Source organism: Heterodontus francisci, chromosome 14 (assembly GCF_036365525.1).
Source record: "Heterodontus francisci isolate sHetFra1 chromosome 14, sHetFra1.hap1, whole genome shotgun sequence".
Taxonomy (NCBI): Eukaryota; Metazoa; Chordata; class Chondrichthyes; order Heterodontiformes; family Heterodontidae; genus Heterodontus; species Heterodontus francisci.
In genome coordinates, this window is record NC_090384.1 from 48019212 (window position 1) to 48042837 (window position 23626).

The following is a 23626-nucleotide window of genomic DNA, read 5'->3' on the forward strand; positions in this document are numbered from 1 at the left end:
TGAAATTTCTGTTTTGTATGGCAATGATCCCAAGCATATTGATCTATCATGTCACAGTCACTGTAATGCTACCTCAAGCTATAACCGGTTTGGATTCAGCACCCAGTTCTCTGCTGGTAATTAGGAATTTGCCATTTGAATTGCTTGGACTCCTTGTTGGTGAATTTTGAAGTATTTCATTTGTAGGTAAGGCAGTAATGGAGTGTCCTGTGTACTGACTAACTGTGACCGCAGAGAGAAAGGACACAAATATGATTGCCTTGGCGAGATATGAAATTTCCACCCCCCACCCTTTCACTTGCTTAAAACCTAATTCTTTTCTAACATGAAACGTTAACTCTGCTTCTCTCTCCGCAGATGCTGCCCGATCTGCTGAGCATTTCCAGCATTTTCTGCTTTTATTTCAAAAGAACCACTTCCCAGTGTTGTGAGGAGACATATACTGCTCCCAATGACTGGTTTAAATATAACTATTCTTAAAAGCCTGAAAATTGGTTATCTGCTGCCTTCACAGGCTTGTACTAGTAAATAATATGGAGACCTGAAGAGATAAATAACTTCTAATAAAAATGAAAATTTGCCTTCCAACCCCATCGTTTGAGAAAAATACTGTTGTTTCTTTACAACGATTGAAGTGTTTTAAAAAAAAAAATCTTGATGAATTATGTGGTCATCAAGGTGAAGGTAAACTCTTTTCATTTTGTGCACACAGTGTCAGCATCAAACACTTCAGGTATAGCTCAGGTAGATGCAGCCCCAACCACAGAAGAGAATCACCTTAAGGACCATATTTTGCCATTTCCTTCATTAGCCATTTTGTGGCTTCTCTAAGTAAGACTGCCAATTAAGAGCAGATTTCTTTTACTATGAACCCCTGTCCTAAACTCACTTTACATATTATGTGACAATTGTAACCATACTTCACTCTCAGTTTGGCTTTCAGAATGCTGATAGTTAACTGGGGCTTATCATGTGTCAGTAAAGTAACTGGCCTCTATCTGGGCTAGCATCATGAAAATGGCAGACTCTTAAAAACCCACCTGGCTCAATAACGTCCTTTAGAGACAGGAACCTCCTACCACTACTCAGTCTGGCCTATATTTGACTCCAGTTCCACACTATGTGGTTAGCACTTAAGCCCTACAGATGGGCAATAAATACTGCTTTGCTGGTTTCACCCAAAAACTATGAACAATTATTTTTTTTTACAACAACAAACAAATACTGGCTGCAACTCACCAGGTGTGTATCCCCATGGCTCATAATATGAAGGAAACACACCCAAATGACAGCCACGCACAAACTCCTCATAATCCAAAGGGAGCAACGGGCTAGTGGACGACAGGAACTCTGGATGAAAGATGACCTGGAGGATGAACAAAAGCCATTTGGAAAATAGCAGAGGCAAAGATTACATCCTAAGCTTCCCCTGATGGTCCAATGAGAAATTGCACTGTGTGGTACAGCTCAAATAGATCCTAGATTTGATCCCTGCTGTGTTGAATTAACTGATCTCATTCAGGGTTGCACTGGAGAAACTGGAATTGACAATAGAGACTCTGGGACAATGAGAAATTAGCAGGGTTTTTACTCTGGATTGCTAGTCACCAAGTCCTTCTGGAAGGACCAGCTGCACAACAGCTAAAGACAGGAGCTTGTTCAGCTCTGATGATTGCAGTCTAATATCCTGGCAACATTCACCATTCAAGCTTCATACATGATGAATGGTCACTGGAAGAACAAGAGTGGGATGGGCAAGGACAACTAGCATACTGAGTACTGTCAGGAAAGGACAAGATAAACAAGAGAAAACCAGAAGGAAACTTGGAAAATAAAAGAAAATATAGATTCTGTCACTGTAACATTCTACTATTCAAAGAACTCAACCCTACTTGCTGCTGAACTCATCCTGGTTGTCCATTTGGGAACTCAGTTCAGCCAAGAATGAATCTATGTCAGTGCCCATGCTTCTGAATTCTATAGGGGCCCTTGTGAGCACATCAGGTGAAGACAAGATCAGATATATGAAAGGCTTTTTAGCTCTTCATTTAGATTTCTAAAGAAAAGAAAATTTATCAATACAACAATTTATTCCTTTTAATTGCCATAACATGCAATGAGAGGAGGGGCAACAATTCAGACAGGTTAAAAAAAAACTTGGTTGCTAAAGGTACTTCCTCCATCCAGCAAACAGGTTCATGTGTATAACAATCTGGTTGGGACCATCTACACTTGAGTTTATTAGCTTGACAATTGTCATTCTACTGTTATGAGCCACTCAGTCTTTGTACAGGATTCATTAAAAATTTATCGTAACAACCAGGAAAAGTAGTGTCCATACCTTGATTCTGTCACTCATGCTATTAAACAATCCAATTCTTCGGACTGCCTTGAGAACAAAATCATTGGAATCATCCAACATGTTGTGTGTACAGATAGGAGGCAGTGAACGGCGCTGTTTAACAAAAAATATGGATGTATGTCAAGGAAGTGAAAAGGGCTAGAACTCCTAAGAGATTGTAATTATTAACACAGGAATCTTTTCCCTCCAAAATTGGCACTCATCAGTTTATACTTGTTCATGTTGGTTGCACTCATGCTGAGGTCCTTTCTGAAAGTAAGACCATTCCAATCTCTTTTTTTGACAATTCCCTTCCCAAATTATCTTCAGTAACCAGTCTCATCTCTATTTTACTTCTGCCTTCTCTATTCTGATGGGGCTAACTCTTGCTGGTGTTTGTTTTCAAGGGGACTGGCATCATGTACATACCTTGGCCAGTCTTCATGAGAGTTTGGACAAGAAGTGTCAACAGGTGACTGGATTGTGGGGCAGTGGGAAAACATCTGAGGTTCAGACCGGAACCTAACTGTGTCCTCACCTGCTGTCCACATATACAGTTTCTAATAAGGGTCACTGTGGGTGATTTTCAACACTTGCCTATGTCAGGCAAGCACTGGGCTGAGTGATCATGCTGCCCACCTGATACCAGTAGTGCCAAGCCCCAACCAATTTCAAGTCAGGCCTCATTTGTGTTGGGTTGGTGAGCTGGAAGTGCTTCTCGAGCACTGATGAGCAGCTTGTCAAGCCAGGAAGTTGGGAAATCTGATGACTCCATAGCAGACTGGTGCCGAGGAACACTTTAAAAGGAGAGGGAGGAGCATTCCCACTTCTCCTAGCTCCAGAGATGTACAGTGGCCATGTTGCGAGCGGCTCCTGGTGGTTCCTTTAAGAACTGTGGAGTAAGCCATTTAAGGCCTTGTGCCAATGGGTGGAGCATGTGTGATGACCACTCCCCTCATTGGTACTGTAAATTGCAAATAGACCCTACCACCAATGTAAACTCCTCATTTGTACAGTGAAGTAGGCCTGTTTTGGGAAGCTGCACCAGCCTCCCACTTGTGGGCTTGCCTGAAAATCTCAGTCAACCAAATTTTAAAAACAAGTAACAGTGGTTTCTAGTGTAAACGGGGCAGGCACCAGTTGAAAATTGCCCACTCTGAGTTTTCTCCGACTCATCCCAGGAGCACTGAAGCCAACTGTGGCTCGCTTACTGCTGACCACTGTTTTTGATACACATTTTCCATTTAGCTAAAGCCTGAAGAACTATGACAACAGAGGAGAAATCTGAGCATTACTGAGTGTTTCTCCGCTATAGAGCTTACCTGAGTAGCATATATGGCTCGCTTCATCATAGTGAAGTCCTCCCGATCCAAAATAGAGTTTATATTGGGCATCTCACCTCTGAAACCAAATTAACACTTCTTGAATAGGTTAACCCGTACAATATGCCAATTTTCAAATTCCATTTTCCCACAAACAATCTGCATTTTTTTTCTCAATTTGTATTTTTTTTGGTTGTGGGGGTGGGGGGGTGAATTTATATGCTTATCAAGGGGAGGGCCATCAGGGCAGGGGAACAGAACACTTCACAGAATCACAGAATTATTACAATTATTCCACCATGTTTGTACTGGCTCTCCAAATGAGCAATTCATTTAGTGCCATTCTCCCATCTTCTCCCTGTAACCCTGCACATTCTTCCTCTTCTGATAATCATCTAAATGCCTTTTGAATGCCTCGAATGAACCTCCCTCTACCACACTCTCTGGCAGTGTATTCCAGATCCTAACCATTCACTGCTTAAAAGTGTTTTTCCTCTTGTCACCATTGCTTCTTCTGCTAATTACCTTAAATCTGTACCCTCTTGTTCTCGATCCTTTCACGAGTGGGAATAGTTTCTCCCTATCTCCTCTTCTACTCTGTCCAAACTGCTCATGATTTTGAATTCCTCTATCAAATCTCCTCTCAGCCTTCTCTTCTCCAAGAGAAACAGTCCCATCTTCTCCAATCCATCCACGGAACTGAAGTTTCGCATCTTTGGAACCATTCTTTTGAATTTTCCTAATCTTTCTATTTGTAATCCACGGTCAGCACTTCAGGTCAAACACAGCATGGCCTAGATGCAGAGTAAAGCTCCTAATCTCCCCCAACATGTCTTAGCTCAAATCACAGCAGAGCACTCCTAATTCCATCGCTGTTAATTTTACCACATCCTACACCAACTATCCTTATGGCCTTTCTGGTTGAAGTTGCCAATGCTTTGCTCATTTCATTGAATCCTTATCTTTATCCTATCAAATCCAGGCTCCAGAATGAACAGAGCATTGATCCATTATATCAGCAGTCATAAACAATGCTATTTTCTAGTTGATTATACAGCACCTTTTCCGTACAGATGGGCACACTACTCCTGCACCAATATTTAACACAAAAAATCAGTTTATAGATAATACTTTCACATATTTTACTTCATCACATCTCAAAGCACCTCGTACAAACAACTTTGAGTGCTAATGTTATGTAGCCAAATACAGACAACATTCTGCACTAGTAACATACCCCAAACAGTAATGAGATAAATCATCAATTAATTTGAGACAAGAGTAAAATACTGCAGATACTGGAAATCTGAAATAAAGACAGGAAATACTCAGCAGGTCTGGCAGCACCTGTGGAGAGAGAAACAGGACAATGACCAATTAATTTGCCTTGGTAGTATTGGGCTAGGAAGGAAGATTGGTCAGGGCACTAGGAAACAAACTGCTCTATTCCAAATAGTGCTTTGGGAACCTTAACATATACCTGAAGAGGGAGACTGAATTCCCACCAACAGACAGCACCTCCAATAATGCAGCACTTCCTGAGGCAGCCTACATCTTGAGCTCAAATCTTGAAATGCAACTTGAACATACAATCTACCAACTCAGAGGTAACACTAGCAACTGAGCTGAGCTGACACAGCCTTATTAATATTCTGAACATCCTGGGGAGAAAAGTGGGACTCCAAAAAGGGAAAAAAGAAAATTAAACAAGAAAATCATAGGAAAATGTCCAATTTGTTTGAACAGAATTCTGCTACATAGCATTTGTTATTCATTACGATTGTTCTTACATTGTACACACAGAGGTACTTACTCCAAGAGTGACTCATAAAGCTTTTTGCCAAACTTTTCTTTGATCACATTGGCGGTGTCCCTGAAACAAAACACACAAAATTTCAGATAACTAGAATCTCTCTGACCCCAGCTCCCATGAACCTGGAGATACAGTACAATGATCCTCCTCTTGGTATCAAGTTGCATTCAGTGATTATCAATAAAAAGATACAATAGGCTTTAATTAATTAACTGGTATGAAACATTAATTTGCCAATGCCACAATTCCTATTTTTGTGCGACTAGAATTTCCAACTCCACCGCGGCTACACAGATGATAAAATGCTATCAGAAACCGCAGCCTCACAGCTCCAACGACCCGGGTTCAGTTCTGGGTCCTGCCTGTGCGGAGTTTGCAAGTTCTCCCTGTGACCACGTGGGTTTCCACCGGGTGCTCCAGTTTCCTCCCACAGCCAAAGACTTGCAGGTTGTTAGGTAAATTGGCCATTATAAATTTCCCCTAGTGTAGGTAGGTGGTAGGAGAATGGTGGGGATGTGGTAGGGAATATGGGATTAATGTAGGATTAGTATAAATGGGTGGTTGTTGGTCGGCACAGACTCGGTGGGCCGAAGGGCCTGTTTCAGTGCTGTATCTCTAAATAAAATAAAAAATAAATAAATAAGAAGTTACTTACTGCTTACAAGTTTTGAAGCTTATGCCAGCACCAATAACCTTACTACTATATATTAAATTTTGTCCATGGAGCATATATTTCATTAACAACTCATTATAAATACCTGCAGTATTTATTACCCTAATGGCTAGAAGCTAAAGAAAATGAATACATCAGTACCGCTGACCAACAGCATTGATACATCCGGGGAAATTAAACATACTCGGACTGCACAATACAAATTCAGCTCACTATGTCATAGTTGTAGTTTAAAATATGAAGTCCAAGTCCAGTTGTGACAACCATTTTTAACGTTAAAAGTGTCACATTGTTTGAAACACAATAGTTGCTATTTTATAGTGAGAGTCTATCACCCAATGATTGTGCAATCTGGCCAGTGGATTACCACAAATCGCTCAAAGCATTTTCTGACTGTTTTTTTAATTAAACATTTTTTCTCTCAACAATTGTAATTTCTAATATCAAAATTAAGGATTTAATTAAGTTTAAAAAAAAATCACATTTCACAATTACACGATTAAAGTTTATCCCTTGAATTGTTTTGCATCTCCTAATGCTTTTATTAAAGTTCTTATTTGAAGGATGTATCCCCTCTTAAAAGCTTGGACTTGGACTTCATATTGTAGTCTATTGCAATCATGTCGTGAGCTGAATTTGCATTGTGCAGTCCGAGCGCATTTAGAGGACCCAATTTCCCAGGATCTATCAATACTGTTCGGCAGTTGTACTGATGTGATAATTTTCTTCAACTTCTAACTATTGCTGCTCACTATCTTTTATTCATTTTGAGCAAAACAAATCAAGGCAAATTTCAAAAGCTTCACAGTAATCATATTTATATTGAGTGAGATGAATGGTTGTAGTGCAAGGGGGAAGGAAGGATACAGGAGCACAGTGGGTAATTGAAAAAGGAAAAGGTGGGGTGGTGGAAAAGAATGAGCAATACAATCATGAAGGGATAGGGGATGTGACGGAGTGCATCAGGGGAGAAAGGCATGAGTGATTGGGAGGGGATGGGAAGAAAGCTGCTGAGGGCCACATTTTCCTGCAACAGCTGTTGGCTCCTCTCCCTGCCATACAACCCACCAGCTCCAAACTGGATGTAAAGCAGAAGACAGAGAGAGAGAAGGAATAGTTAAGGAACAAAGAAAACTAATTTCAAACGATGGGGGAGAGACAGAAAGAATTAGCAGCACATACAGCACCATATTCTCTGACTCATGGGGTGCGATGACAGGATGGCTCATTCTACGAGACTGGTGGCTTTTGTACAATGCTGGGGATGATTGGGGGCAGCAAAGTAGCCATCCAGGAACCTATACATTAGGTATCAATAGAAGTAAACAGAAAGGGGTTCTACGACATCAATGTGCAACTGGTCAGTCACCAGCAATACAGGTCAATGCCTGCTTCCCAAGCAGCTCCCATTGCACGTTCAAATTACTGTGTCAGACTTTCATAAAGACAAAGACAGAATGAAAGGATGTTTCTTTGATATCCACTCAACCCACTTAGAGAAACAGAATGATGTGTATCAAAACACCATCATCCTTAATGACCATCTCATTGGTATCTTAAAGCAGCTCGTCACATCAAAGGTGCACTAAAGTACAGCCCCCAGGGTCTCTGATCATAATTGTCTGTTGCATGTTCAATAACTTTGATACACAAAAGAGGTCGAACTATTGTGGAGGAAGAAGCCAAAATCAGAAATAATGCCACAGTAGAAGGTAGACAGAGGCCATGTAGATGTAGCCCCAGAAACACTAGTGTAGCCAGAAGACTGCTGTGCTGGGGCTCTTACAAGATAAAGTTAAGTAACTGCACTATTCTTTGAAACTGGGTAAGAGAGCCCCTTGTATATTTAAGCTTATTGCAGCAGTGTGATCTTATATGACAGATAGTACCACTCCTTAGAACCTGTGCTGTAGCATGCTCTGCTGTAATGTCCCTGGAGTTGCCATGCACACCATGATAGACAGCAATGTAGTTAGCTGTTCATCCATGACTGCACAGATTCAGTAGTTGCCTTCCCTGTAACCCCCACCAGACCTTGCAGGATATGTTGTACAGACTCTAGTGACTTTTGCAAATGATCCTGTTTAGATGGCAATCTTTTTTATAAGCAGATCCCATGAGGTCAGAATCCCTAACCAAAGGCAATAACAGTGGCACTCCAGTCAGCTAGTGTCTGCACTTTTGCCACCACCACCACTATTCAGTCCCCAAACTTGGCTCAGTTAGTAGCACACTCACCCCTGAGTCAGAACATAGTGGGTTCAAGCCCTAATCCAGCACGTAATCTAGGCTAAAATGACTATGCAGTATTGGATTGCTGGAGGTGCCATCTTTTGAATGAGATGTTAAACTGAGGCTCTATCTGAGCTTTAAGGGGTGGGTCACACTTCAAAGGCAATGAAAGAAAGTATTTGCAGGGAGGATAGCAGCTTTCTGAACACAAAGTCAAGGGAGTAAGAAAGAAAAAAGGAGGGGGGATTGTGGCGGGGGGGGGGGGTAACATCTTAATTCTCCACCTTGCTCCCAATCTGACCTTTATGTCCATGGCCTGCTACAGTATTCCAATGAAGCTCAACGCAAGCTCGAGGAACAGCACCTCATCGTTCGACCAGGCACTTTGCAGCCTTCCAGACTCAACATTGAGTTCAATAATTTTAGATCATAACTGTGGTCCCCATTTTTTTCCCTTTTCTCTTTTTTGCAGTTTGTTTTTCCCTTCCCCACCTCCACCCCACCCTGTTTCTTTCTTAATTTCTTTGTTCAGATGGCTGCTATCCTAACATTTACACCTCATCCAGACACATCTTTAGTTTCTTTACTTAGTTTTGTACCATGAAACCTTTTGTCATTTAACCTCCTCCTGCCCTCCACCAGATCACATACCTTCCCTTTTGTTCTTTTCACCCCCGCACCCCCTCCCCCCCACACCTTGCACCTGCACAAAAGCTATTACATTTCTAAACTTTGCCAGTTCTGATGAAAGGTCACTGAGCTGAAACTGTGTTTTCTCTCCACAGATACTAATTGATCTGCTGAGAGTTCTCTGTTTTTGTTTCATATTTCCACCATCTGCAGTATTTTGCTTTTCTATTGGAAGTGACTATCTGGGCAGAGGAGAAACCACGGGAAGCAATTTGGTGCTTTCAAGGTGATGGGTATAATACGAAGAACCAGGAGAGAGCATTGTCTCAGAGATGAGCTGCAGAAAGAGCCAGTGGAAGAAGATGGTGTACTCAATGTTGTCAAAGACAGCAGAGAGGTTGAGGAGATTATGGAGAGACAGAGAGCCATGCTCAGATTTATATGGGATATCACAGATTATCAAAAACGAATGCAGTCTTCGATAAAAATTTGACAAGATTTGTAGAAGGACAGTATGCATCAGGTAAAACTAATGAAGCAGACTAATGGATGAAATTACAGGACAAATTCTCCAAACATGTTTCATCGACTCTCCTAACTGCAATATGTAGAGTAAGACTCCCTACTGGAAGTACAGGACCACTGAATTTACTTCATATTGCTTGCTACCTTACGATTTGTCAGTCCCAAAGTACTTAATTTTATCATTTACTCAATGATGTAATATTGGATTTTGGTGTTGTTGCAGGTTTTGATTTCCTGACAGACAGCATTTGTGTTATTGTCAGATTGGTTCTGTTGGTAGCACTCTAATCTCCAAGTCATAGATTGAGAGTTCAAGCTATTGCAAACACCTTATCTTGGTTGATCCTTAAACGCTACATTGTTGAAGGTTCTGTCTCTTGGATGAGATGTTAAACTGCTTATCTCAAAGCAGTACTTGAAGAGCGGGACTCCTGTTTATTTAAAGAAAAACAAAATATATCGCCTCACATATACCAATATTAAAATCCATGTGCTTTTTTCGCCCATTCCACTCCTTATTCTCTTGCAGCATCCTTTGATTCACAGAACTATTTATTGTGCCTCCTAGTTTAATTTTGTCTGCAAATGAGAATACCACTCCCTCTAACCCTATATCCAAATCACAGTGAAAACAAGTCATCTCAGAACAGAATCCTGTGGAACACTCCTGCCCATTCCAACCACTCCCAAAACTTGCTTTACCTCCAGCTCTCTCGGTTCCTTCTTTCTAAGCAGTTTTTGTACAATTGCGACCCTCCCTCTAATTCTATCTCCTCCAATAGCCTCCTATATGATTTTTTTTCCTGTTTGTCCTGTTTGAATTTTGTGTTCTGGAGGTTTGGAAAGGCCTACTTTTAATACTGTTGCTTCATTTGTGGATTAGATAATGAACAGAACACTAGAATCGATTAGTATCTACAATTTAAGATAGAAATAATATAGAAATATTGCTCTAAACCTTTATGGATGACCCCATGGTGAGTAATGATACAGCCCATGAGGACACCCCTGATCCACATAAAAACAGTCACTTAATTTCAAAGTAATTCATTGTATGTGAAGTGATTTGAGTCATCACTGAAAGATGTTATATACTTTAATTTTTTTACCTTTCCCATAATGTCCTACAGACACAGATCGCATGAATACTGATTTATGTTAAGGAGAAGCAATTACAAATCCTTTAACAGACATTCTTCTCCCACATCAGTTCATGGGCTTCATTCACTGTATCTTGTTCTGCAAGGTCTTCAATTGCTGATATGATTTGAGACTCGTCTTATGCACCCCTATTCCCCATTGATCTTAATTTAACATTTGGTGCATAAAATCTGATATTTTCGCTGTCTAAACCCTTACCTAGGATTGTACAGCTTTTTTTGTTTAAACTAAGGCAAAAATAGTATTGGGGGTTTCTTTTTTGGAAAGCATTTTGAGAGAAATGTAGGAACCCAATTGCAAGATTCAACCAAAGTGCTGAGAAACCCCATATTATATGTGGACATAGGCAATTATAATGAGAAAAATAACTAAGTCCAATTGTGCACGTGTAATATTTTTAATATATCACAGATAAAAAAGAATCAGTTCCTTGCATCTAATCTCTGTGAAGTCACTAATGGGGAGCAGCCCTCAGAGAGCCTCCATTAAGAGAAACTGGGATATAAATTCAGATTGGTCGAAGACTATGTTTTGACTATCTTGATAGTGAATGAATCATCTGAAAACTTAACACAGCTTTTGGAAAAGAAAAGGTTGTATCTTATTGATTCGCTCAAAGAAGTTACGAGTCAACTTGTTTTTTTTTAAAGAAAGTCTTTGATAAGGTACCACTACAAGATGGAATTCTGAGGAATTGATAGTAAGTTTTGTTTTTATTCACTCGGGGGATATTACCCATTCCTAATTGCCCTTGATGAGGTGGAGATGAGCTGCTTTCTTGAACCGCTGCAGTCTTTGGCATTTGGGTACCTCCACAGTGCTTTTAGGAAGGGAGTTCCAGGATTTTGACCCAGTGACAATATAGTTCCAAGTCAGGATGGTGCATGCCTTGGAGGGGAACTTGCACGTGGTGGTGTTCCCATGCATCTGCTGTCCTTGTCCTTCTAGGTGGTAGAGGTCACAGATTTGGAAGGTGCTGTTGAAGTGGCCTCGAGTTGCTGCAGTGCATCTTGTATATGGCACACACTGCTGCCACTGTGCATCGGTGGTGGAGCGAGTGAATGTTGAAAGTGGTGGACGGGGTGCCAGTCAAGAGGGCTGCTTTGTCCTGGATGGTGCCGAGCTTCTTGAGTTTTTTTGGAGCGGCGCCTATCCAGGCAAGTGGAAAGTATTCCGTCACTCTTGACTTGTGCCCTGTAGATAGTGGACAGGCTTTGGGGAGTCAGAAGGGGAGTTACCTGCTGCAGAATTCCCAGTCTCTGACCTGCTCTTGTAGCCACAGCATTTATGTGGCTGATCCAGTTCAGTTTCTGTTCAGTCATGACCCCCACCCAGGATGTTGATAGTGGGGCATTCAGCGATGATAATGCCATTGAACGTCAAGGGGAGATAGTTAGATTCTCTGTTGTTTGAGATGGTGTGTGTGGTGCGAATATTACTTTCCACTTATCAGCCCAAGCCTGGATGTTGTCCAGGTCTTGCTGCATCTGGACATGGGCTGCTTCAGCATCTGAGGAATTGTGATTGGTGCTGAACATTGTTCAATCATCAACAAACATCCTCACTTCTGACCTTATGATGAAGGGAAGGTAATTGAAGCAGCTGATGATGGTTGGGTCTAGGACACTACCCTGAGGAACTCCTGCATTGATGTCCTGGGACTGAGATGATTGACCTCCAACAACCACTACCATCTTCCTTTGTGCTAGTTATGACACCAACCAGTAGAGATGTTTTTCCCCTGATTCCCATTGACTTCAGTTTTGCTAGGGCTCCTTGGGGCCACACTCGGTCAAATGCTGCCTTGATGTCACTTTCACCTCACCTCTTGGAGTTCAGCTCTTTTGTCTATGTTTGTACCAAGGCTGTAATGAGATCAGGAGTTGAGCGGCCCTGGTGGAAACCAAACTGAGCGTCAGTGAGCAGATTATTGCTGAGCAAGTGCTGCTTTATAGCACTGTCGGCAACCCCCTTCCATTAATTTGCTGATTGGGAGTAGACTGATAGGGCAGTAAATGCCTGGGTTGAATTTGTCTTGCTTTTTGTCCACAGGCCATACCTGGCAATTTTCTACATTGTCGTTCAAGGCCAGTGTTGTAGCTGTACTGGACCAGCTTGGCTAGCGGCATGGCTAGTTCTGGAGCACAAATCTTCAATACAATTGCCGGAATGTTGTCTGGGCCCATAGCCTTTGTAGTATCCAGCACCTTCAGCCATTTCTTGATATCACGTGGAGTGAATCTGATTGGCTGAAGAATGACATATGTCATGCTGGGGACCTCAGGAGGAAGCCGAGATGGATCATCCACTCGGCACTTCTGGCTGAAGATGGATGCAAACGCTTCAGCCTTTTGCACTGATATGCTGGGCTTCCCCATCCTTAAGGAAGAGGATATTTGTGGAGCCTCCTCCTCCTGCCAGTTGATTAATTGTCCACCACTGCAGAGCTTTGATCTGATCTGTTGGCTGTGGGATTGCTTAACCCTATAGCACAGTGGTGCAGTGGTTAGCACTGCAGCCTCACAGCACCAGCGACCCGGGTTCAGTTCTGGGTGCTGCCTGTGTGGAGTTTGCAAGTTCTCCCTGTGCGTGGGTTTCCACTGGGTGCCCTGGTTTCCTCCCACAGCCAAAGACTTGCAGGTTGATAGGTAAATTGGCCATTATAAATTGCCTATAGTGTAGGTAGGTGGTAGGAGAATGGTGGAATGTGGTAGGGAATATGGGATTAATGTAGGATTAGTATAAATGGGTGGTTGTTGGTCGGTACAGACTTGGTGGGCCGAAGGGCCTGTTTCAGTGCTGTATCTCTCTGACTCTGACTGCTGCAGAGCAGGCAAACTGTGAGAAAGTTTACTACCAGGCATAAATGTACATGAAAAATGCCAATTAATGTTTTTAGAAATATATACCATTTTTCAATAGAAAAAACAAAGTGACTCCTGACAACTCAGCACCTCGCCGATGTCATCAGAACGCACCAAGCTGCACACGTGTAAACATTCTCCTGCTCTCAGTCAGATGCTGCGAATGCGCAGCCTACGCCTCGCCAGGGCTAACTGACGCTTGGGTGGGAAGCCGTCATCAGGTACTCACTCCCCCCACTCAACTACTCTCTCCCGCCCCACTGGCCACTCTCCCCTCTCGGCCACTCACTCCAGGCCTCAATGCTTTCTCCCTTACCCCCTCCTTCCCACCGACCGCTTCCCCCTGCTCTCTAGCCACTCGCTCCCCCGCTTCTTGCTTCCCCCAATCCTCTCCCCGCTCTCCGGCTGCTCGCTCCTCGCTTCCCCCGTCCCCACCCTGCTCTCCAGCCGCTCGGTCCCCGCTTCCCCCCAGCCCTCCCTCCAGATGCTAGTTCCAGGTCGCGCCGCTTCCCTGCTCTTGGCTACTCGCTCCCACGTTCGATCGTTCCTCCAGAACATCCACTGGTTCTCCATTATCCATTCAGTTAGCTGCCAGGATTCAAGATGGCGCTGTTCAATTTATCACAGAAAAAGACAGAACTCTGGTATGATACTGCCATTGAAATTTGGAAAGTAAAGCAATTTTCTGTGGTCGGTAAAGTGAACATTTACACACTGAAATTTATGGAGGAAATAACTCTGAATTTCTGCCCTATACTCCCCTCCATTCCGCAATCTCCCATTCTCCCAATCCACACATTCACATTCGCTACAGCCTTGCCGTCTCTCTTCCCGCACCCCCCCAAATACCTCAGCCGCTCACTCCCCGCTTTCCCAACCCCCACCCCAGTCTCCAGCCACTCACGCCTCATTTTCCCACGGGCTCTCCAGTTACTCGCTCCCCTCTCTTTCTCCCCTCCCGCCCCACCCTCCCTCCCTCCAGACGCTAGCTCTAGACTGCGCCGCTTCCCTCCTCTCGGCCACTCGCTCCTAAATGTGCGGTGTATTTTGACAAAACATTCCTTTCCCCTCGCTGACTTTCCTTCTTCTTTAAATGCATCATACTGAACTTGAGAGTGGAAGTAGTCACAGACATTAGAGAATAGAGTGCACACTTCACTGGAAATAAAAATGCAAAGCAAAACAAGATAAGTCACCCCATCACTCCTCACTGCCCGCCTTGCTGCATCTCTGTCCTCCTCAGTAAAGCTGGAATGTGAGCTGACCTTCTGAGTAGCCTTCCTTACCACCTACAACAACTGCTGCTCAATTGAGCTCAGTGATCCCTCCAGTGCAGCCCCCCCCAAACTCACTATTTAACTCATGTGGGATACTGGGTTTGGTACCAGGGTTTGTAGGGTAAGAGCGAGTAATAGTGCACTATCTGCATTTAGACTGGGTAAACCTAATGAGCACTAATGCTGTGGAAGACGAGTTTCTGCAGTGTGTTAGGGATGGTTTTCTACAGCAGTATGCTGAGGAACTGACTAGAGAACAGGCTAATTTAGATCTAGTATTATGTAATAAGAAAGGGCTAATTAATAATCTTGTTGTAAAAGAACCTTTAGGGATGAGTGACCATAATATGATAGAATTTTACATTATGTTTGAAAGTGAGGTCATTCAATCTGAAGCCAGGGTGTTAAATTTGAACAAAGGAAATTATGAAAGTGTAAGGGGCAAATTGGCTGAGGCGGATTGGGAAAATACATTAAAATATATTACTATGTATGACAGTACATAGGCAATAGACAGTCTTTAGTCTAAAGAAATATTACATAGTTTACAGCAACTATAGATTCCTTCAAGGTACAAAAACCCCAAAAGTAAAGGCAGTCAACCGTGGATAACAAAGGAAGTTAAGGACTGTATAAGATTAAAAGAAAAGGCCTATAAAGTTGCCAGAAATAGTAGTAAGCCTGAGGATTGGGAAGATTTTTTAAGAATACAGCAAAGGAGGATGAAGAAACTGATAAAGAAAGGGAGAATAGAACATGAACGTAAGATAGCAAAACAGTTTCTACTGGTACATAAAAAGGAAACATTTGGCTAAGACAAATGTGGGTCCATTCCAGGCACAGTCAGGAGAATTTATAATGGGGAATAGAGAAATGGCAGAGAAGCTAAATGATTACTTTGTGTCTGTCTTCGCTGAGGAAGATACAAGAAATCTCCCAGAATTAGAGATCCAAGGGATTAGGGGAAAATTAGTGTTAGTAAGAAGGTTGTATTGGAGAAATTAACTGGGCTGAAGGCTGATAAGTCCCCAGGACCTGAGATTCTACATCCCAGAGTGCTGAAATAGGTAGCTATGGAGATAGTGGATGCATTGGTGATCATCTTCCAAAATTCTATCGATACTGGAGGGGTTCCTGCAGACTGAAAGGTCGCAAATGTCACCCAACTATTTAAGAAGGGAGGGAGAGAGAAAACAAGGAATTACAGACCTGTTAGCCTTACATCAGTCATTGGGAAAATGCTATAATCTATTCTAAAGGGTGTGATAAATGGACATTTGGATAATAATGATCTGATTGGGCACAGTCAACATGGATTTATGAATGGGAAATCATATTTGACGAACCTGTTGGAGTTTTTTGAGGAAGTTACTAACAGAATTGATAAACGGGAGTCGGTGGACATGGTATACTTGGATTTTCAGAAGGCTTTTGATAAAATCCCCCAAAGGAGGTTGGTTGGCAAAATTAAAGCACATGGGCTAGGAGGTAATAAACTGGCATGGATTACGGATTGGTTAATAGGCAGAAAGCAGAGAGTAGGAATAAATGGGTCATTCTCACGTTGGCAGGCTGTGACTAGTGGGGTACCACAGGGATCAGTGCTTGGGTCCCAGCTGTTCACAATATATATCAATGATTTGGATGTGGGGACTAAATGCAGTATTTCCAAGTTCGTGGATGACACAAAACTAGGTGGGAATGTGTGTTGTAAGGAAGATGCAAAGCGGCTTCAAGGGGATTTGGACAGACTTAGAGAGTGGGCAAGAACGAGGCAGATGCAATATGTGGAAAAACGTAAGGTTATCCACTTTGGTAGGAGGGACAGATGTGGAGTATTTCTTAAATGGTAAGAGATTAGCAAGTGTAGATATACAAAGGGACCTGGGTGTCCTTGTCAATAAGTCACTGAAAGCTAACAAGCAGGTGCAGCAAGCAATTAGGAAGCCTTTATCGTGAGAGGATTTGAGTACAGGAGTAGTGAAGTCTTGCTTCAATTGTATAGAATCTTGGTTAGACCGTACTTGGAGTACTGTATGCAGTTTTGGTGCCCTTACCTTAGGAAGGATATTATTGCATAGAGGGAGTGCCACGAAGGTTCATCAGACTTGTTCCCGGATAGCAAGACTGTCCTATATAGAGAGATTGGGGTAACTGGGCCTGTATTCTCTAGAGTTTTGAAGAATAGGAGGTGATCTCATTGAAACCTACAAAATACTTAAAGGGATAGACAGGGTAGATGCAGCTAAGATGTTTCCCCTGGTTGGGGAGTCTAGAACCGGGGGACAAAATTTCAAAATAAGGAGGATACCACTTCGGACAGAGATGAGAAGAAATTTCTTTACTCAGAGGATTGCGAATCTTTGCAATTGTCTACCCCAGAGGGCTGTGGAAGCTCAGTCATTGAGTATGTTTAAAGCAGAGATTGACAGATTTCGAAATACAAATGACATAAGGGGATAAGAGGATAGTGTGGGAAAAATGAATTGAAGTGGATGATCAGCCATGATCATATTGAATGGCGGGGCAGGCTCAATGGGCTGAATGGCCTACTCCTACTCCTATGTTCCTATCATCAAGCTCTTCACGGTCATTATGTCTGGCATTAGTGTCCAGGTCTCTTGTTTGCCAAGATAAAGGAGGAGAGGAGCAGCAGTTAGTATGCAGTTGTGAAGACAAGCACTGGCAGGTCAGAGGCTGCAATGACACAGCACCAGGTTGTTATGTTCAGGAGGCATGAATGCATGACTGAGTGAGTTAAGTAGAAAGAGAAGATGCCAGCAAACCCTAGTATCCTAAGCCTCCAAATTTCTCATTACTAATGTTGACTGATATCCATTTTCCTATGATGCCAAAGGTAGTCTTTTTCATAGGACTGAGAGTTCAAGAAACATAGGAAATAGCAGCAGGAATAGGCCATTTGGTCCTTTGAGCCTACTTCGTCATCCAACTAGATCATGGTTGATTTTCTACCTCAACACCATTTTCCCATACTATCCCCATATCTTTAATATCCAGAAATCTATCAATCTCGATTTTAAATATACTCAATGGCTGAGCCTCCACAGTCATCTGAGGTAGAGAATTCCAAAGATTCACCACCCTGTGACAAAATTCCTCCTTAGCTCAGTCCTAAATGGCAGACCTCATTCTGAGACTGTGTCGCCTGGTTCTAGACCACCCGCCGCCCCGGCTGCCAGTCAGGGGAATCATCCTGAGTGGCACAGTGGTTAGCACCACAGCCTCACAGCTCCAGCGACCCGGGTTCAGTTCTGGGTACTGCACTGTGTGGAGTTTGTAAGTTCTCCCTGTGACTGCGTGGGTTTCTGCCAGGCGCTCTGGTTTCCTCCCACAGCCAAAGACTTGCAGGTTGATAGGTAAATTGGCCATTATAAATTGCCCCTAGTGTAGGTAGGTGGTAGGAGAATTGTGGGGATGTGGTAGGGAATATGGGATTAATGTAGGATTAGTATAAATGGGTGGTTGATGGTTGGCACAGATTCAGTGGGCCGAAGGGCCTGTTTCAGTGCTGTATCTCTAAATAAGTCCAAAAAAAAAATCCTACCTGCATCTGTCTTGTTGAGCCCTGTAAGTATTTTGTATGCCTCGATGAGATCAGCTCTCATTCTTCTAAACTGTAGAGAATACAGGCCCAGCCTCCTCAATTTCTCCTCATAGGACAATCCCACCATTCCAGGGATCAGTCTGGTGAACCTTCGTTCCACTCCCTCCCTTCCTTGGGTAAGACCACCAAAACTGTACACAGTACTCCAGATGCAGACTCACCAAGGTTTTATACAATTGCAGCAAGGCTTCTTTACTCCTATACTCAAATCCTCTTGCAATAAAAGCCAACATAATTTGCCTTCCCAATTGCTTGCTGCACCTGCATGTTAGCTTTCAGTGACTTAAGGACACCCAGGTCCCTTTGGACAGCAACACTTCCCAATCTCTCACCATTTAAGAAATACTCTGCATTTGTTTTTCTTATCAAGTGGATAACTCACATTTTTCCACATTATATTCCATCTGCCATGTTCTTGCCCACTCACTTAGCCTAAAGCCTCTTTGCATTCACCTCACAACTCACATTCTCACCTAGTTTTGTGTTATCAGCAAACTTGGAAATATTACATTTATCCCCACATCCAAATCATTGATATGACTGTGAATAGCTGCAGCCCAAGCACTGATCGTTGCAGTACCCCAGAAGTCACAGCCTGCCAACCTGAGAATGGCCCTTTAATTCCTACTCTGTTTTCTGTCCGTTAACCAAATTTTCAATCCATACAAGTATATTACTAATCTTTTGTGTGGGATCTTATTAAAAGCCTTCTGAAAATCCAAATACACTACATCTACTGGTACTCCATTATCCATTCTGTTAGTTACATCCTCAAACAACTCGAACAGGTTTGTCAAACATGATTTCCCTTTCATAAATCCATGTTGACTCTGCCCAATCCTATTATTTTCTAAGTGTCCAATTATCACATCCGTTATAATACATTCTTGCATTTTCCCTCCTCCTGCTATCAGGCTAACAGGTCTGCAGTTCCCCATTTAATGCGGTAGGACCTTCCCATGTTGACTGTCTTCCTGCTTTTCTGCACAAGATTCTCCTATAAGAGTGGAGGTGGGTAAGGGCTTTCAACCCTTGCCATGCATGAGCAACTTACCAAAGTGCACACGATAACAGAAAACAGAGCAAGTATGGCCAAGAGGCAGAAAAGATGTGCAGGGAAGTCTTTTCTACTGACTTATGGACAGCCATGGGAAGTGCTGAAGGAAACAATCAATTGTGCAGAGGTAAAACCGGGGCTCGACACAACTGCAGAGACTATAAAAATTGTGAAGGGGTGTCTTATCTTGGTACTCATGCTAAATCATTACATTTCTTTCTGTACTGTAGCCAAATTCTGGAGATAGAGTGGTGACAACTCGCACCATGGCTGGTCACAATTTATCTTGCACCCGCTGGCCATCGGAGTAGAAGAGAACCTCAGTTTTCTTGTGAAATCTCTCCACCTCTCCATTGCTGGATCTGAAAACCTCGGGGCTCTGCTGTCTGCAGAGTGAAAGTGGAGCTGAGGCAGAAGATCAGCCATGGTTGTATTGAATGGCAGAGCAGACACAATGGGCCGTATGGTCTACTCTTGCTCCCATTTCTTATGAAAGTCTTCTTTCCCCCGACATCTTCCTAAAACTCCACAATGTTGCTTTGGTTGCAAAATTGCACTTTGTTGTTGCTGCAGGCCTGATGTTCTCAGCGAGCTACTGACACGAGGTAATGTGTTTTACGCTGGCAGCTTGCCGAACCTATTGAAAATTTGGGGAGACCCAGAAGTTGCGCTGAGTTCCCTGCTGACCCCTACAGGCAGCCTCTGCTCCCGACTTGCCCAGCTTCCACTGGGAATCTAAACTTGGCCTTGCTGCCAAGTAGAGGGTAACTATTAGTACAGTGGCAGACAATTCTGTTCCTGGCAAGCACGAGGGCACAGTTTTCAGTTCATTGAGATTTTTTATTTTTTTATTTTAGAGATACAGCACTGAAACAGGCCCTTCGGCCCACCGAGTCTGTGCCGACCATCAACCACCCATTTTATACTAATCCTACACTAATCCCACATTCCTACCACATCCCCAACTGTCCCTATATTTCCCTACCACCTACCTATACTAGGGGCAATTTATAATGGCCAATTTACCTACCAACCTGCAAGTCTTTAGGCTGTGGGAGGAAACCGGAGCACCCAGAGAAAACCCAAACAGACACAGGGAGAACTTGCAAACTCCACACAGGCAGTACCCAGAATTGAACCCGGGTCGCTGGAGCTGTGAGGCTGCAGTGCTAACCACTGCGCCGCCCAATGATGTGGCGATAAATCTGAATTTTTCGCAATAGTGTAAAACAGGCGATAGTGAATTGGCAGCTCATTTTACGTGTCACAATTTTTAATTTCCATTGACCTCAAATGAATATAAAAACTGGGAGAGATGCAAGATGGGCTGCTGACCCATTTTACACCATCACAAAGTTAAGATCTACCTCTTGGTTTACTTATGGAAGCTATCTTTCTGCTGTGAATTTAAGAGTGTTGGACTGAAGCCTGAATGTTCACAGTCATCCAAGCAATTTCAGAAACACTACCCTTCCATGTCTTAAGAACACTAAATATGAGCATTTAGTTTTCAAGTTCTCATTCATCTTTTGTTAGTATCTTCACCTACAGATGGCTAAGGCCCCAACATCACTAATAAAAATTGTATTTCAAATATTCCTTGCCAGTTCTGCTGTTACCCAGCCCTCTTTGAATTTAACATTTCAGCAACTATTAAAAGAATCTTCTACTTTTCCCTTGGGACGATCTTCTAACTGTACTTTCCTTACCAAAGCTGTTTTCGTACTGCTTGCCCCTTGAGGGTTTCTACGTTGAAGTTATTGGTCCTTGCAGGCATGATGAAAAACGCAATGACGGTTACGTCACTTCGGTTTGCCTGTTTTGGAGCAGAGAAGCAGAAACATTAAATAAGGCATTACCTTGCACAATAAAAGATGACAAAACATTAGTGAGATAGTATTACCCCTTCAACTGCTGACAATTCCTGGACATTTACTCATCACTGTTGTGCAACATGCCTACTGCCCTGTGCCCTGCTCTCATTGAACAACCAAGGAGAGGGGAAAATGTAGGGGTTAAGGATACAAAAGTGGAGAATGCCCACATAAACAGGGTACTGGATTATTGACAGTGTCTATGAACTTAATCTTCCATAACAGACAGTTTTCAGTAGAAAACTGAGAGTTGAAGAATGCTACTTTTGCCAACAAATGAGGAAATAAATCCTGGAGTCATGATGGACTTTGCTGATGAGCTGTTTCATTTGTATTTTGCAGCTGAGATTGCTGCTTTAAGTACAATGCTAGCCTCAGCTAGCAATTCTGCTGAATTGTGAATCAAAAGCATCTCTTGACACATATGCAACTGCTCCACTTCTTGTGCTTTCAAATGGAGCAGTACCTTTGGATGCTGGAATTGTTTTGTAAATAGAAGCACCAATAACCTGCTTGTGATACTGCTCCAGCTATTACTGTAAACCATGAATGGGTCTGTTAGCCCACTAGAAATTTACTTCACAATCCATACAAGATAATTCTGGTTTAATGGATGCTCCAACTGTTCGAACAACATGGGTCCGTACCTATAATTAGGCAAAGAAGCAGAATTGCACATTTCACTAGAATATCACCCTTGCCGTTGTCACCAGTTGAAATCAATATCCTGAGCATTTCATGACAAGATGCAATTTCATAAGTGATTGTTTCAATTCCCAGCCTATGCGGAGTTAGTTGATCTTAGCCGGGAAATAGCCCACAGCACCTAGTACAGATTGTTAAATGGTGAAAAGCCAGAAGTACTGGAAGTCCAAAGAGACTCAAGGTTCTACAAACATGGTTCTTTAAAATGTCATGAACAAGTATAGAAAATAATCAAAAAGGCTAATGGAATGCTGGCCTTTATATCTAGAGGTCCAGAATACAAGGGGTTAGAAGTCATGCTTCAGCTATACAAAACCCTTGTTCGACCACACTTGGAATACTGAGTGTGTTCTGGCACCACACCTGAGGAAAGATACATTGACCTTGGAGGGAATGCAGCGCAGATTTATCAAAATGATACCTGGAGTGGAAGGGTTAAATTAAGAGCAAAGATTACACAAATTTAGGTTGTATTCCTGGAATTTAGAAAATTTAATGGTGATTCGATCAAAGTTTTCATTACATTAAGGGGAACAGATAGTGAAGAACTATTTCCACTGGTTGGGGAGTTTAGGACTTGGGGACATTGCCTAAAAATTACAGCCAGGCCTTTCGGGGGGAAAATTACAAAACTTTTCTACAAACGGTGGTAAAAATTTGGAACTCTTTCACAAATAGCAGTTGGTGCTAGGTCAATTACTAATTTTAATTCTAGACTGATCAATTTTGTTATCCAAAGATATTGACAGATAAGGAGCAAAGGTCAGTCAGTATATAGAGTTGGGTCGCAGGTCAGCTATCATCTCATTGAATGGCAGAACAGGCTGGAGGGATTAAATGGCCTACTCCTGTTCCTATGTTCTGAAATCAGACAAGTTTTTTGCTCCTGATCGCTATCTAGTGACACCTGCTGGAAATGTACAAATGGCTCCACTGTCATGATCATTCATTCAAGGATAGAGGTTATGTTTGCTGTTGTTGACAAGGCAGCAATAACCCATTTGAAATAAACATCAACAGGAACATTGAGGCTCACATATGAATAATGGCCACTTGACTGAGACACTGCAGTCCAAGGGTGAATGCTGGAACCTCACTCAAAGTCATTGGCCGACCTGGTCTGCACCAGAACCTGCCACAACATGGGTGGCATGCGTCGAACACACGGCCGAAGGTGTCAGTCCAAGGCTCACTCCAAATTTTGGCCTTGGGCCTCATTTCCACAAAACTGCATCGGGAGAAACATTTTGACACAGAAAGCTGCTAGGCTGTGGAGTTGGTTAATGCTGCAGAGACTGCGTCAACATTTAAGAATAGGTTAAATAGGTGGTTGAAAGAAAGGGAGATTGAAGAAATATGCGTTTACCAAGCCAGTCATTTGCAAAGTTTCTTAAATATATTTCCAAATAAACTTTTACTGCAAAATTATCACCCTCAAAGTAAAAGACCAGTTTGCTCTCTTTGCAGCTAAACCGCCACTAGGATCCTTGGAGACCAACTCTTAATTAAAATCTGTACATCATTATT

General features: G+C 42.6%; 1 protein-coding gene across 6 annotated transcripts in view; it reads right to left on the reverse strand.

Moving 5' to 3' along the window:
* Positions 1 to 23626, reverse strand: part of LOC137377031 (glycogen [starch] synthase, muscle-like) — a 132131-nt gene that overhangs the window by 36345 nt on the left and 72160 nt on the right. For all 6 annotated transcript variants that reach the window (XM_068046187.1, XM_068046184.1, XM_068046190.1 and 3 more), the window contains 5 exons: positions 21230 to 21336; positions 5477 to 5536; positions 3664 to 3742; positions 2342 to 2455; positions 1240 to 1366 (listed from right to left, as the gene is read on the reverse strand). In XM_068046187.1, the coding sequence (XP_067902288.1) occupies positions 1240 to 1366; positions 2342 to 2455; positions 3664 to 3742; positions 5477 to 5536; positions 21230 to 21336 (487 nt within the window). The remainder of the gene's footprint in view (positions 1 to 1239; positions 1367 to 2341; positions 2456 to 3663; positions 3743 to 5476; positions 5537 to 21229; positions 21337 to 23626) is intronic.